The 16,912-nt window shown below is 35.4% G+C and overlaps 1 protein-coding gene across 1 annotated transcript in view; it reads left to right on the top strand.

Moving 5' to 3' along the window:
• Nucleotides 1–16,912, top strand: part of Vps13b (vacuolar protein sorting 13 homolog B (yeast)) — a 548,051-nt gene that overhangs the window by 42,819 nt on the left and 488,320 nt on the right. The window contains exons 8-12 of the mRNA XM_013012393.1: nucleotides 47–315; nucleotides 10,230–10,325; nucleotides 10,753–10,875; nucleotides 11,347–11,484; nucleotides 13,150–13,237. Of these exons, the coding sequence (XP_012867847.1) occupies nucleotides 47–315; nucleotides 10,230–10,325; nucleotides 10,753–10,875; nucleotides 11,347–11,484; nucleotides 13,150–13,237 (714 nt within the window). The remainder of the gene's footprint in view (nucleotides 1–46; nucleotides 316–10,229; nucleotides 10,326–10,752; nucleotides 10,876–11,346; nucleotides 11,485–13,149; nucleotides 13,238–16,912) is intronic.

The raw sequence follows: 16,912 nt of genomic DNA, 5'->3' as shown, positions 1-16,912 counted from the left end.
TGTTCTTAGTTCTTCTTGATTTAAAATTCTTTAATGTGATTGATAGGTGCTGAAGATGAAACAAGAATAGATATGCAGTATCCTGCTCAGTACAAAGGCCAAGAGTTGTATTCACAACTAGATGACGAGCAGCCACAGGGATGGGTATCGTGGGCTTGGTCATTTGTTCCTGCAATTGTGAGTTATGATGATGGCGAGGAAGACTACCTGGGGCACGATTCTACACCAACCATGCATCAACAGAAAGTACAAACTCTGAAGGATCCCATTGTTTCTGTAGGATTTTACTGTACAAAGGCAACTGTGACTTTCAAAGTAGGTTTTCCTTTTACTATTAAAATACTTGTTAACATTTTCATTTTGATTACAAATTAGATTCTAGCTTAACTCATTGAATGTAACATATAATTTAAAATTTTTTCATGAAATTGTATGATCTCTCCCAGATAGATTATTTGAAGTATGTTTTTTTCCTATCTTTAGAGCATTTCTACTTTTCTTTTTTCTTGTCCTGTTTTCTCACCTTTTCTTCTTTTGTCTTCCCTTTGGGAATATGATTTAAAATAGGTGCATGTGAGAACATCTCACCATCTTGGCTTTTACTTCTGTATTTTATTTGGCCCATTTTACATGCTTGGTTGGTTTTCACATTCTGTGTAGCCCTGGATAATTTGCTGTCTGTTGTGCCTTCCTAAATGAAGGAGACTTTTCTCTCCATATTCTCTTCTGGCAGAACAACAAACCAATCCTGGTTTTAGTGTAGTGAATGTCTCTGTAATGTCTCTGAATGTCTTGTAACTGCCACAAGCTGGGTAAACCCGTAGAGATGTTTGTGTTTATTCTTTGTTCTGGCAGAAGATTATGAGGAATCCACAGAGACATAGTAGAGTTGAATTGAATGTAGGATTAGAATTGTATGGAATCCTGGTACACAAGACTAAGGGGTTCTGGAGGGTTAGATGATATGAGAAGGGACCTATATTATAGAATTATGTGTAACTTTTTTTAATGTGAGAAGGAACAAATTTGGCTTGAATGTAAAGACAGACCAACTACTAACCTAGGTCCTTTTTTAACTCTGTCATACTTTGACCATTTCCTCCACTAAGATACATGCAAAATACTCAGAATATATAAATACATGTTTACAAAGAAAAGTGAGGTGAACACTTTTTTTGCTTAAACTTACAAATATTTTTGGCACCCCTTTTATGTTTGTTTTTTGCCATGTACCTTAACTTTAATTCTGAGTTATTCCCTGGGTTTTTAATAATAAAATTTAAATATCACCTGTTCCCAAATACTATCTTAATTTGTGCAACATCTGTTTGTTAATTCTATTTTTGTTCTAGTTACTATTTTGTATCTAGAGATAATAGTAGTGAACAGATACAAATTGAGCCTTGCCCATTAGAACTTGTTATTATATAGTGTGTAGTATGTCTATTGAGGATAAGCATTAGAAAAAAATAAAAATGGAGTTTCTCTTATTCCTTCCTGTCATGTTTTCAGGGTGTTTACTTTGACTTAGAGGTTTTTGATCCATTTGGAGTTGATTCTGGTGCAGCGTGATATATAAGGATCTAGCTTTAGTTTTATAGGTGTTTAACCAATTTTGCCAGCACCATTTACTGACGAAGCTGTCTTTCTTCCATTCTATTTTTTTAGCTCCCTTATCAAAGATAAGGTGGTTTTAGGTCTGTGGATTCATTTCTGGGTCTTCAGTTCTATTCCATTGGTCCTTAGGTCTGTTCTTGTGCCAGTACCAAGCAGTATGGCTTTGTAGAGTTTAGAATTTGCTATTGATATTTCTCCAGCACTCTTCTTTCTGCTAAGGATTGTTTTTGCTATTTGGGGTCTTTTATTGTTCCATGAATTTTTGGGTTGCTTCTCTTATTTCATTGATAAATGAGGTTGGAATATTTATAGATATTGCATTGAGTTTGTAGATAGCCGTTGAAAGTATTGCCATTTTGATGAATTCTCCCAATCCAGAAGCATGGGAGTTTTTTCCACTTTCTAAGTTCTGCTTTAATTTTTAGGTTTTAAAAGTTTTCATTGTAGAGGTTCTTCACTTCTTTAGTTAACTCCTAAGGTTTTTTTTTTTTTTTTGGAGCTATTACAAAAGCAGTTGTTTTCCTGATTTCAGCTGTGCTGTTTTCGTTATTGGCATACAGAAAAGCCATTGATTTTTGAGGGGTAATTTTATACCCTGCTACTTTGCCAAAGTTTCAAATCAGCTTGAGTAATTTGGGAGTGGAGTCCATGGGATTCTTTAAATACAAGATCATGTCATCTGCAAAGAGGGAGAGTTTTACTCATCTTTCCCTATTTGGATCCCTTTTATGTTTGCATCTTATTGCTGTAGCTAGGCATTCTAATACTAAATAGAAGAGAAGTGGATAGAGTGGACATCCTTGTCTTGTTCCTGAGTTCAGAGGAAATGACTTTAGTTTATCACCATTAAGTATAATGCTGGCTGTAGGTTTGTCATATACAGCCTTTATTATATTGAGGAATGTTCCATGGATTTCTAGTTTTTCCAATGCCTTCATCATAAAGGGGTGTTGGATCTTGTCAAATGCTTTTTCTGCATCAATTGAGATAATTTTGTGGTTCTTATCTTTGCTCTTGTTGATGTGGTGAATTTATATTAATTGATTTGCGTATATTGAACCAGCTCTGCATCTTGGCACAGACTGAAATTTTCTTGATAAAGACCCAGAAACGCAACAAATCAAAAAAATGTTTGGACAAATAGGATTGCATGAAACTGCAGAGTTTCTGCATGGCAAAGGACATAGCTAGCAAGATCAATAGAAAGCCTAAGGATTGGGAGAAGATCTTCACTAGCCATACAATGGACAAAGGTCTTATATCTAAAATATACTTAGAACTCAAAAAATGAAATCCCCCAACAACAAATTCTCAAAGAAACAACTGCCCGATAAATAAGTGGGCTAAAGACTTAAAGAGAAACTTCTCTCAAGAGGAAATAAGAATGGCCAATAGTCAAATGAAGAAATGCTCAACTTCTCTCGCCATAAAAGAATAAAAATCAAAACAACATTGAGATTCTACCTCACCCCAGTTAGAATGGCTGTAATCAAGAAATCTAACCCCTCTGTACAGTATTTTCACAATAAAAAATAAAATAAAAAAAAAGAAATCTAATAACTACAGATGCCGGAGGGGATGTAGCCAGAAGGGAACCCTACTGCATTGTTGGTGGGAGTGTAAACTTGTTCAGCCACTTTGGAAAGCAGTATGGAGGTTCCTCAAAAGACTCCACATAGAGCTGCATTTACCCCAAAGATCACAAACAAGGTTATACTAAAGCTACTAGCACACCTATGTTTATTGCAGCATTATTTACCATAGCTAAGATAGGGAACCAACCCAGGTGCCCCTCAGTAGATGAATGGATCAAGAATACATGGTATATTTATACAATGGAAGTCTAAGCTTCCATCAGAAAGAATGACATTGCCCCATTTGTTAGGAAATGGAAAGACTTGGAAAAAATTATTAAGTGAAATAAGCCAGGCCCAAAGAAACATAGGTCCCATGGTTTCCCTTATTTGCAATATCTAGTATAAGACTAGGACAAGCAGAAAAGGTCAAAAGCTATATACAAAATAAAACCACACACCTACAGTCAGCTGATATTTGGCAAAGGAACCAAAGACATACAGTGGAAAAAACATAGCCTCTTCAACTACTGGTGCTGGGAAAACTGGGAGGCCACATGCAGAAAACTAAAAGTGGACCCCAGCCTGTCACCATGCACCATCAACTCAAAATGGATTAAAGACCTTAACATCAAACCTGAAACTCTGAAACTACTGCAGGATAGAGTAGGAGAGACACTTGAACTTATAGGCACAGGCAGGAGCTTCCTGAACAGAGTTCCAGGGTCACAACAAACTGGAGAGAGACTAAAAAAAATGGGACTACCTTAAGATAAAAAGTTTCTGCACAGCTAAAGTTATAGTAACCAAGCTAGAAAGACAACCAACTAACTGGGAAAAAGTATTTACCAGCAATATATCAGACAAGGGGTTAATATCCAGTATATACAGGGAACTCAAGAAACTAATCCCCCCAAACCTAACAAACCAATTACTAAATGGGCAAGGGACCTAAAGAGAGACTTCTTAGAAGAAGAGATAAAAATGACAAAGAAACACATGAGGAAATGTTTACCATCCCTGGTTGTAAAGGAAATGCAAATAAAGACAATCCTGAGATACCACCTTACCCCAGTCAGAATGGCACACATCCTAAAGTCTGCCAACAACAAATGCTGGAGGGGATGCGGAGAAAGTGGAACCCCATTACACTGCTGGTGGGAATGTACAGTTATACAATCACTTTGGAAAGCAGTCTGGAGGGTTCTTAGAAAGCTAAATATTGACCTCCCTTATGACCCAGTCATACCACTTCTAGGCATCTATCCTGAACAACAGGAACCAGGATGCAAGGACACATGCATCTCCATGTTTATTGCAGCACTGTTCACAATAGCCAGGATATGGAAACAACCCAGATGCCCCACCACAGATGAATGAATTCAAAAATTGTGGTATCTATACACAATGGAATATTAAGCAGCCTTAGAAAGGACAAAATGATGGCATTTGCAGGGAAATCATGTTGAGCGAGGTAAGCCAAGAGCAAAGAGACAAACAGCACATGGTCTCCCTGATAAGTGGATGTTAAATCCAAAAAGTAAGGTGATATGACAAAATTAACTAGGCTTAAGAAACAAAGGACTTCCACTCATCTGGTCGAATCATTACTAAATAACCCCACGCTGCTGATCACAAATATGGTATATATGTGCACACCAGAGAGAAACCAGGAGGAGGACACAGAACTAGAGGGACTTAGGGAAAAACATTCAGCAGTGGAGCCCATCAGCTGCACTGGACATTGATCAAAATGAACTAATCAACTCAATGGCAGTGATGGGAGGGAGAGAACGAGTGGGGAAGAGGGAACAGCTGATGCTATGCAAAAGGAAAGGAATGTACACATCACCCAATGTGGAAGAAATAACTGTATTGTCAAAGCTCATAAAATGTTATAGACCTTGATAGACAATTTGCCCCATGAAAGTTAGAATGTGTTTGTGACTTTAACTAAGCATCACTATCCCACAATACTGTGAAATTTGGGAAAATATATAATAACTTAATCACAATAAAAATTTGAAGAAAAAAAAGCTATGTACATATGACCATATAAGATGATGTTAAGTGAAATAAACCCCAAGATAGGGACACAAGTGGTTTTTTTTTCTTGCTATTGTTTTTAACATATTTAAAATGTACTATGTGATATATATATATTTTTCTTTTTGATGTTCTTCCTTCACAGAATAGCCCCTGTTTTCACTGTATTTGATGTCAGTGCCCTGCATCTTGTATATATATATATTTCAAATTTGGGAGGGGAAGGGAAATAACAAAATGCTGAAATGAGGATACAGATTGACCCATTATAACAATGAGATGCACAAGACATTATGTTGAAAACAAACTTTACAACTTGGTGAGGGGGAGGAGTTGGGGAGGTGGATTGGGAAGGGATGGTAGGGGAAAAACAAAGGAAGAGGTAGCAATGCCCTATAGGAAATGTACTCATGACCTTACTCATGTAACTGTAACTCCTCTTTTACAGTAAAATATAAAAATAAAAATGGAGGGCGGAATAGTGAGTGTATCAGTAACAGGAAGATTATGCACTTTAAAATTGGATGGTCAGGAAAGGCCTTATAGGGAAGGAAATCTTTAAGAAATGGCTTGTTAAGGAGGATGTCTTGTGAATATGTAGGATATGGAAAAGGGATACAGACAGATGTGCACTCGTTTTCATAATAGCACAAATTGAAATGGCCAAAAGTATAAACAGTTTAAATGCTATACATATGGTAGAATATTATTGAGCCATAAAGGAAGTTCTGATAAATGCTTGAATATTTTGCTAAGTGAAATGAGCCTGACACGAAAGGACTAGTATTGTATAATTATACTTCCATAAAGTATGTAGAAGAGAAAAATTCAGGGGCTGGGAAGGTGGCTTAGTGGTAGAGCGTTTGCCTTGCATGCATGAGGCCCTGGGTTCGATTCCTCAGCACCACATAAGCAAAAAGAAAAAAGCCGGAAGTGGCGCTGTGTCTCAAGTAGTAGAGCACTAGCCTTGAGCTGAAGAGCTGAGGGACAGTGCCCAGGCCCAGAGTTCAGGCCCATGACCGGACCCCCCAAAAGAATAATTCACAGTGACAGAATGTAGAATAGATATCCAAAACTAAGAGAATTGGGAGTGGGGAGTCAGTGCCTAACTGGTGAGACAATGTAAAAGTTATACAATGTAAAGTGTTATACAACATAGTGTATATAATGCCTATGAATTGTACACTGATACATAATTAAACTATCAAATTTTATATATTTTTCCATGCAAAATAAGGCACTTATAAAATGCAAATGACACTATAGGAGTTAACAGAAAAGATTCTTTTAATAATTTTTCATCATAAAAAGAGTTACAGAAATGGGAACCATGATTATTCATGAATATAAGTGGTTAGGTAGATGGGATGGTAGAGAGGCTTTTAGAAATTATCTTTTAATTGTTTTTATCTTTGATGAGTTTTCTGAACTCAGGATAAAGTTGGGAGAGAAAGATAAAGGCTTGAGGAAAGAAGAGAAGGAATATAGTTATCTTAGGGAAAATGCAAAGTACATGATTTTTGACTGTAGTACATATGTTTATTAGGGATACTATGGTCTAGTAGATAAAAGTGATCCTGAGCTTATAAGACATGCCAGTCATTGGAGTTTTGCTTTTTTTTCTGGTCATTTATTCATTCTACCACTTGAATAAAGATGAACGATGAAAAGAAGTAAGTGGATTTGATCATTGGAGGAGAGGAGGTGAATAAACAGTGACCAAACTTTAGGAATAACAATTTCTGTGGATATTGAAACCATCAAGAATTATATCAATGGTAATGTGGGAGAGAGTCTAGGACTAAAATACTTATAGAATGAATAGAGTGGCTTAGGGATTGATTATAACTGCATCAAGGAAGGATTGGTGGGTCCTATCCCATATTTTTCAGTGTGGAAAGTTTTGAAAAATGCTCCTATAAACAATTGAATACTATTTTGTACTACATAATATTAATCAGATAAAGACTAAATGAACACTTTCTTAAAAAATTTTGTTAGGATTTTTACTTAGTAAGTGATTTTTCATACCATTCGCTCTTCCTCTTAGTCTGCTTGGCCTTTAAATGCTGGCTGGCATTTGAGGTTTGGTTTTTGTTCCTATCATCTTATCTGCTTGTCCTGAAATAGTTGTAATCTGATCATCATGTAAATATGCTCATGGAATATCAAGTGTGTGTTTCCACTCTTTACCATAAGCTTTAGAATTCAACTGCCTGTTTTGTGCTATTATTTGCATAACTAATATTGAACATACATAAAACAAATGCTGGATTTTTCTCTGCAGTCTTCCTTTCCCCTTAAGTTTCTACAATTTATTCAATTTTGCAACATTATCCACTTAATTACTGAGACTTTGACATTACTTTTATCTTTTTCTCACCATATCCATTCTGGCATTCTGCCAGCTGACCTGTTAAGTCACTTCTTATGAGCTTTAATGCTACCCATAGACCTTTTGGTCTCAGTAGTCTAGGCTGTGATTTTTCAAACATAAGTTTTTGATTAAAGTCAATGATTGCTAATTAGGTTCTATCTTTTCTGATGAATTTTACCAGCTGACTTTAAACTTGAAATTATTCAAGTACATTTCTACTAAGCTGTTGATGGGAAGAATTATATTAATCTGAGTATCCTAAGATAAGTATATGTATATAAAACATTTATAGAGTTTTGGGTACTATTTGTTATTGGTTAGTATATCTTTTTAAAGTTTTAAAGCATTTATGTTTTTCAAAGATTTGTCTAAGGGAAATATGTTGATGTTTAGGAGGAAAACATTAGAATTCATTGTTTGGCTTGGATTTGAAGAATGTATGGAATTAATTTGTGGTTCATATTTTAGTTAGAAAATAAGGTCATGTTTCTACATTAGCATTTTGAAGAGTTGATATCAGTCCAAAAAGAATCATGCCAAATTAAATGTAACATTTTTCCAATAATGTTTAAAATTGTTCCTGTAACTTTCAGTCCTTTTAATCAATTAATTGCTTTTTTTCTGCAGTAATTGTAGGCAGCTGAGTTAAAAAAATGAACCTTATTTCAATATTTTATCTTTAAGAATTTCACTTTAAAATAGCAACTTTGACTATTCCAGTACTAGAAACCTCCAAGAAATAAGGGATTATATTATATGAGAAGTATAATATATAGAAAATGAGAATGATTAGTTGGTTCTCAATGTAAATATAAAACATTTAAAACTTTAATTTTGTTTTAGCAACTTTTACTTAGCTAAAGCTAATCTTTGAGAGAGAGAGGGAGTGTGTGTGTGTGTGTGTGTGTGTGTGTGTGTGTAAACACACACTCAGGGCCTCAGCTCTTGCTTAGCTCTTTTTTTTGCGGGGGGGGGGGATTGTCCGGTCGTGGGGCCTGAACTCTGGGCCTGGGTGCTGTCCCTCAGCGCTTCAGCTCAAGGCTAGCGCTCTACCACTTGAGCCACAGCGCCATCTCCGGCTTTTTTCTTTTTGCTTATATGGTGCCGAGGAATCGAACCCAGGGCCTCAGGCATGCAAGGCAAGCACTCTACCACTGAGCCACCTCCCCAGCCCTCTTGCTTAGCTCTTATTGTCAAGGTGATGTGCAGAGGTTTCAGTTACGTAAGTAAAGTATTGAGTACATTTCTTGTTAGCCTTTTAGCTTTCTTTTTTTCATGTGTCACTAGATTACTTAATTTATAAAATTACTTAAGATTCCTTTAAGTCGTAAACCTGAGAGCCACAGTTCAAAGAGTAGAGCTGTTAGTTATTTAGTAAAATGATCATCATCACCAGTCAGTTAAAAATTATGTCTATATATATATTTGGAAGTCAGTCATTCTATTATATGTTGGAAAACTAGACCAGTGTAGGAAATCTCTGATCTATGTGAATTATTTAGAAGCTAACCTGTTGCTCAACTTTCTTGCTCATAGCTGGCTGTTTACTACTTGAACCACATATCTAGTCTGACATTTTGCTGGTTAATTGGACATGGACTTTTCTGTCCAGACTGGCTTTGGACAACTTACTCAGTTTCTCCTGTTGTTATGCTACATTACACTCACTACTCATGCATTTGCCACACTACAAGTCAAGACTGGTGCATTATTGTTAAATATTTGACTGATTTTCATAATTTTTTTTTTATTTTAGTCCAGTTGTGGGGCCTGAACTCTGGGCCTGGACGCTGTCCCTCAGCTTTCAGCTCAAGGCTAGTGTTCCTACCACTTGAGCCACAGCGTCACTTCCGGCTTTTTTCTTTTTGCTTATGTGGTGCTGAGGAATCAAACCCAGGGCCTCATGCATGAAAGGCAAGCGCTCTACCACTGAACCACCTTCCCAGCCCCATAATTTTTTTTTTTAATACTAAAGTGGGATGCCATATTGCATTTGGAGAAGCACATTTAAAGTAATTCAAATTATCTGAAGTTTGATACTTATAAATATATGTTATAAAATTCCTGGTAGCAAAAGTAATTTATTTTATTTTATGACCATCTGAGTAGATATTTCCTATAAAGCCTGAACTCAGTAAGTACTTTATGACTGAATAAGATATAGGATGAGATCTCTTTTGACAATGAACATCTATGGGTCCTACATCCCTTTGAGGAACCTAGAAAGTTTGATTGAATTTATTCAAAACTTTCTTTTTAAAAATTATTCTTGGAAATGATTGAATTTAGACATATTGAGTATATTATGAAAGTGAAATGAAGGTTATAAGATACGTAAATTTTTGACTTATTTAATGATTGGCACTCTTACTGCATATAGCTTTCACTTTTTAAAGCAGTACTGACTTAAATGGGGTTTAAATAAGTTAGGCCAGCATATTCAACCTCTGTTCCATGGAAAATCTGTTACACCTGTTTTGTTGCACCTGTTTTCCTGCTTAATAATGAAATTTCCTGAATCTTAAAATTGGCTGTTTTCATAATTCATCATAAAATGATAGTTTATTGCCATTTAAGAGTAGTGTTGATTTACTTTATATTCCTATATTTCTTAGCTCACTGAAATGCAAGCTGAAAGTAGCTATTACAGTCCCCAAAAGGTAAAATCTAAAGAAGTATTGTGTTGGGAACAAGAAGGAACTACAATTGAGGTAAGCTTTCAATATCTTAATGTTTTGAATGTTCTTAAAGTTAATATGCATTCTGTCATAATAGTTTATTTAACATATTCTTATAGTTTCATGTTTCTATTTTAGTAACTACTATTGGTTAAGATAAATATTCCTTTAACAAATACTTTATTGTAATATATAACAAGAATTGATTTCATTTAACTTGTATGTGTGTGAATACTAGGTGTGTATTTATAATCATGAAGTGCCAGTAATTACAGATACAAAGGCTGAAGATCCACAGGCAAGAACAGTTTCTTTAATAGAGTTTATGATCAAAGGACAGTATGTTTGGAAAGGCCATAGCCCTAAAGATGTTTGACTAATTTATAAATTCTTCAAAGAAAGCCTGTAACATTTTTGTTAAATTCATATTCTAGTTCTAACCTTCTTCTTTTTCTTATAGGCTCTTATGATGGGAGAGCCTTTCTTTGACTGCCAGATTGGGTTTGTAGGTTGCAGAGCCATGTGTCTGAAAGGAATTATGGGGGTTAAAGATTTTGAAGAAAATATGAACAGAAGTGAAACTGTAAGTCAGAAACTTTTCTTTCCTGTTGAATGGGAGCTTCTTTGTACAACTTTTTAAAGATAATTTAAAGAACCCTTTCCTTTCTTCTTTTTTTGACTAGAATGCAGAAATAATGAATTTGCTCAACCATATAAAAAAGACTTCCTGTCTTTGTTTTGAGATAGGTGGGTTTTTTTTGTGTGTCTATTTTTTCTATAAGAAACTAGAACTCAGCAATTAGTACCTATACAGTAGTTCCAAATACTTTCTAGTTCATAATTTTTTTTGTTTATGGAAACTGCTAGGAGTTTATTTTTGGTTTGGTGAAATGAAATATACACTTGGAATGGAGACAGCATTCCTTATCTGTTGATAAGATCTCAAGTTATAATAATGTGTGTTGGGTGAATGGGTGTTACAAAACCAAGGCTTTATTTTCTAAAGCAGAATAATGAATTTTACTCCTGTTCAAAATTTTATATTGGTTTTCAGGAAGCATGTTTCTTCATTTGTGGTGAAAATCTGAGTACAAAAGGTTTGACATACCTTACAAATTCATTATTTGATTATCGAAGCCCAGAAAATAATGGTACCCGTGCAGAATTTATCTTGGATGCAACTCATCATAAGGTCAGATGATATATATTTGAGCCATATTCTAGGCAGCAATTGAGTTGACATATTGTGGAAATACTTGTCTTTGCCTTCTTTGTCCTGGAATAGTGTCTTCAGAAATACTAATTGCAGCTGGGCACCCATGGCTCACGCCTGTAATCCTAGCTACTCAGGAGGCTGAGATCTTAGGATTGCCGTTCAAAGCCAGCCTGGGCAGAAAAGTTCGTGAGACTCTTATCTCCAATAAACCACTAGAAAACTGGAAGTAGCCCTGTGGCTCAAGTGGTAGAGTGCTCACCTAGAGCTGAAGTGTGTAGGGACAGCATTTAAACCCAGAGTTCAAGCCCCACGACCAACAAAAAAAAAAAAGAAAAAAAAAGAAAAATGCTAATTGCTTATTGAAATTTTTTGACTTTCATCTGCATATAGAAATGATTAAGAAATGCATAGAAAATGTTTAGTTGTATGTCTTATATAAACATAGTTTGTTTACTCATGTTCTGCTGTTGAAATAGTCAAGAAAGGAACATGTAGAGTTATCTTTTTTTTTTGTTTTTTTTGGTCGGTCATGGGGCTTGAACTCTGGGCCTGGGCACTGTCCCTCAGCTCTTCAGCTCAAGGCGAGCGCTCTACCATTTGAGCTACAGCGCCACTTCCTGTTTTCTGGTGGTTTATTGGAGATAGGAGTCTCACGGTCTTTCCTGCCTGGGCTGGCTTTGAACGGCGATCCTCAGATCTCAGCCTCCTGAGTAGCTAGGAGTAGCTACCTGAGTAGCCACCAGCGCCCGGCATGTAGAGTTATCTTTATTAGTTAATGTAAACCCCAGAGTGTGGGATTGATGAGAAGGAAAGAATTTGACTTGATACCATGTATGCCTTTTAGTATAGTCTGAAAATTTTACTTCAGATAAACTATTTATGGAATTTTAATAAATTTATAGAATAAATAAAAAATGAAAATGTTACTTGAAGATTTAATAGAATGTATATTTTACATGTTAACCTTTTCATTGAGATTTACTTGCATAGTTCATATGTACTGGGAAGGTGGCTCAGTGGTAGAGTGCTTTGCCTATGAGGCATGAAGTCCTGGGTTTGATTCCTCAATACCACATACACAGAAAAGCCAGAAGTGGTTTTGTGGCTCTAGTGATATAGTGCTAGCAAAAGAAGCTCAGGGACAGTGCCCAGGTCCTGAGTTCAAGCCCCAGGACTGCCCCCCCCCCCAAATCAGTTCATAGTTCAAAGTAAACAATTCAGTATTACTGTTAAGTAACAAACATTGAGATTAGTGAATGTTCAGTGTTTGGACTGTTTCATATAAGTGTGTTAAAGAACTAGTTTTAAGAACTAACACTATTCAAAGTATACATTATTAGGCATTTTGTGGTGATGTTAAAGGTCAAGAGTGTACTATGTACTCTTACTAAAGATAATCATTAACTAGACACTGATAAAGTAGTCAAAATGTTGTAAAATTATGGGTGTCCTTTTGTATGCTCCATACAATGGTAGAAATACCATTACCTTTCTTGAGAAAGAATATAGGATAACCTGTATCTAGTTTTGTTTTGGCCATTGTTTTGAGTTGATACAATGTATATAAGGATATGTGTCTGCCCTGACAGGTTTTAACAGTTTCTTATATAAAACATTGTGCTTGCATTGCTTTGTTGGCAGGAGACTTACACTGAGATTGCTGGAATGCAAAGATTTGGAGCTTTTTATATGGATTACCTCTATACAATGGAAAACACTAGTGTCAAAGGTATTAGTTTCTTTTTGGCTTATGTTTGTCTTTCCTTGAAAAACCGTAATTCCTTAGAGTCAGTTGGCTCCTGAATGGTTTGTACTCTGTTAGATTCACCTTTGTACTTTTGGAATGGTTTAATTTTAATGTTGTATTAGAATTTTCCTGGCTTTTTAGCATTTTAAATCCTTTCCTTTTATAGTTGACTGAAAATAGGTTTGTGAATTAATATTCATATGTATTTAACATTAACATTTTTATAGGTCAGTTTTTATTTTGCATTGTTAAAAAGAGACATTTTCTTTTCTGCATTAAGTATAATTATATATATTTTTTGGTTGGTTGTGGGGCTTGAACTCAGGGCCTAGGCATTGTCCCTGACCTCTTTTGCTTAAGGTTAGTACTCTACCACTTTGATGCACAGTGCCACTTCCAGCATTTTGAGGCCTACATAGTCCTATTAAGAGAGAGTTTCTTTTTTCAATCAGAAAAATAGGACTAAATTTCAGAGATTATAGATTTTATTTTTTTTAATGATACGTAGTTGTTTAAAGGAGTTTTATTTCAACATGTGAGTTCATAAAATTTATTTTGTTAGGAAGCAAATACTGTTTTTAAAATTTTTATTAATATTTAATATATACATTCAGATATGGTGAAATTATTTCAATCTTTTTTATATTGAAAATGATAAGTTATGTTTTTTGTTATTTTTCATATTAAACTAAAGATTTCTGGTTGGCATGATTGTATATACCTGAAATCCCAGCATTTGGAATTTGGAGGCAAGAGGATTTCAAATTTGAAATTAGCCTAGGCTAGTGAGATGCTGTTTCCCAAAAGAATCAAGGACCAGAGATATAGCTCACTGATAGAGTACTTGCTTAGAATATGCAAGGCCTTGGGTTCTATTCTCAGTAAAACACACACACACACACACACACACACAAAACAATACACACATATACACAATTCTTTGTGACAGGTAATTACCATAAAGACCCAGTGAGTTTGTGGTAATTGATATGCTTGGTGATATGAACACAAAAAAGAACAGTATGTTTCTCAAGAAGCCAACAGATAGTGCTAAACTAGGGATGTAAAAATGTCCGCATATTAAGACTAGTAGTATAAATAGGGAGTAGGAAAGATCCAGTTAAGAAATATAGCTTTTATTTGAAGTGCCAAATATTTCACAGAGGATTATCTTGAAAGATTGTTTTGTTTTGTTTTTGATTTTTAAGGCAGAGAGGAGAAAAGAGCACTACTTTTCTGCTTTTCCCTTTGGTATTTTCCCTTTGGTACTTGGTTTCATTGGACAGTAAGATTCATCTATTTCCCTTTTCTCTTTTATGGTAAGCTCATTTTTTTTTTTTTTTTTTTTTTTTGGTCAGTCGTGGGGTTTGAATTCCGGGCCTGCGCACTGTCCATCAGCTCTTCAGCTCAAGGCTAGTGCTCTACCACTTGAGCCACAGTGCCACTTCGGCCTTTTCTGTGTATGTGGTGTGGTTGAATCGAACCCGGGGCTTCATGCATGCGAGGCAAGCACTCTATCACTGAGCCACCTTCAATGTGATCTCATTCATTTCCTTGGATTTATTTATTTTTAAGCTCTAATTAAATTTTTAAAAATTACCTTTTTTATTTTTTGGTCCATCATGGGGCTTGAACTCAGGGCCTGGATACTGTCCCTGAGCCTCTTTTGTGCTAAAGGCTAGTGCTTTACCACTTGAGCCACAGCTCTAATTCTGGCTTTTTCTCAGTAGCTTATTGGAGATAAACAGTCTCATTTACTTTTCTGCCTGGGCTGGCTTTGAAATGGGATCCTCAGATCTCAGCCTCCAGAGTATCTAGAATTACAGGTATGAACCACTGGTGCCTGGCTAAGAATTATCTCTAAGTAGTTGTACAAACTACTTAATTCAACATCACGTTTTCTTCATGGATTTAAGTGCCTTGTGCCTTCATGTGTTTTTGAATCCTGTATTTGTATTTCTACTTTAGACTCTTTAGAGGCTGAGGATTAAATATGTAATGTGTACTCGACATATTTACATTGGTTTGTCACAGATATCTAAGAACTTACTAGGTTTAGAATTATTATCTCCATGTTTACTATCTATTCTGTTCTTAGGATTCATACATTATTATATTTTATCAAATTTTGTTTTCAAAAGTATGTACTCAATGAAATTCTATGCTTTCATCAGCAATGCTGACATTGCCCCATTCATAAGGAAATGGAAAGACTTGGAAAAAGTTGTATTAAGCAAAGTAAGCCACACCCAAAGAAACATATGCTTTACCTCATTTGTAATAATTAGAATGTGCCTTTAAATCTACAAGTGGATAGTACCAATGGATAGTAAGAGACAAATAGTTACACTTGGGTGTGATTAATTAAACAGTACTGTAGACATTCACAAAGTGAGAAGGAGAGGATCACAAGGGCTCAATAACTACTGTGCAAATGATCATATAAAATGATGCTTATTGAAATAAACTCCAAGAAATGGAAAGAAGAGGTTTTTTTTTTATTGTATTGCTTGTGGTTCTTTTTTTTTTTTTTCTTTTTGTCTTTGGTGTATTCCCTTTTGTTGCTGTTTTTGATTACTCTGTCTTGTATTTAAGTTTATCTTATCTGGGGAGGGGAAAGGAATGTACAGAAATGGTGGGATAAAAGCCAAACCAATTTAGCAGTGATACTTAGGCACTGTGTTGGAAATGAACTATACAACTTGGGGGATCAGGGGACAAAAACTGGGAGGGGGTACCACTGTTCAAAAGAAATGTGCTCATTACCTGACTTATGTAACTATAACCCCTCTGTATATCACCTTTACAATAACATTTTTTGAAAAAGAAAACTATCTCAAACAATCCTGTTCTCATTAGCTTGACTGTTGATCCCCATGCAATATACCATAAACTCTAGATTTTAATAGCTTTCTTGCTTCCACTCTTCTGTCAATAATCGAAACTGTATTGCATAAGATGCTCAAAACTTCCATTACTTTATTCAGAATTAGAATTTCAGTACTTTACCAAATTCTGGTCTTTTAATTACTTGGTGCATATTGATAACTATTAAGAAAGATAGAGTCAAGGTAAGTACTGGTGGCATCTGCCTATAATCCTAGCTTCTCAGGTGCATATCTGAAAAATCATGGTTTACAGGTAACCCTGGAAAAGGTTCTATTTCCTCTTGACCAGAAAAATGCCAGATTAGTGGTATGGTTCAGGTGGTAGAGCATCAGCTGTGAGAAGAAAGTCAAGCAATAGTGAAGGACCCTGAGTTCAAGCCCTGGTACCAGCACCCTCTCAAAAAAAAAACATTGGGAGGAATATGGTTCAAATGGTAGAATACATGCCTAGAAAGCACGATGTCTTGAGTTCAATCTTGAATATTGTGAAACCAAAACCAAAAATAACAAAAAGAAAAAACAAACTAAAAAACAAAACTATAGAACTCCAAAGGCTAGAATCAGAAAGAACCATTTTTTGGAATGAAAGATGGATTTTGACATTGCGGACGTTGAGAGAGAAATGTTCTGTAGCCAATTAGATATATGAATGTTGAGCTCTGTTTTGTGTTCTAAGCTCTTTGTAAATTATTATAGTGTTGTAGTTGTCAATTGGGAGGTTTATTAAATTCAGTATAATTTCTCCATGTATTTGGCAACTGTATTATAC

Source organism: Dipodomys ordii, unplaced genomic scaffold (assembly GCF_000151885.1).
Source record: "Dipodomys ordii isolate 6190 unplaced genomic scaffold, Dord_2.0 Scaffold17, whole genome shotgun sequence".
Classification (NCBI taxonomy): Eukaryota; Metazoa; Chordata; class Mammalia; order Rodentia; family Heteromyidae; genus Dipodomys; species Dipodomys ordii.
The sequence above is the reverse complement of the archived record's forward strand: the minus strand, read 5'-3'. Positions and strand labels throughout refer to the sequence as shown.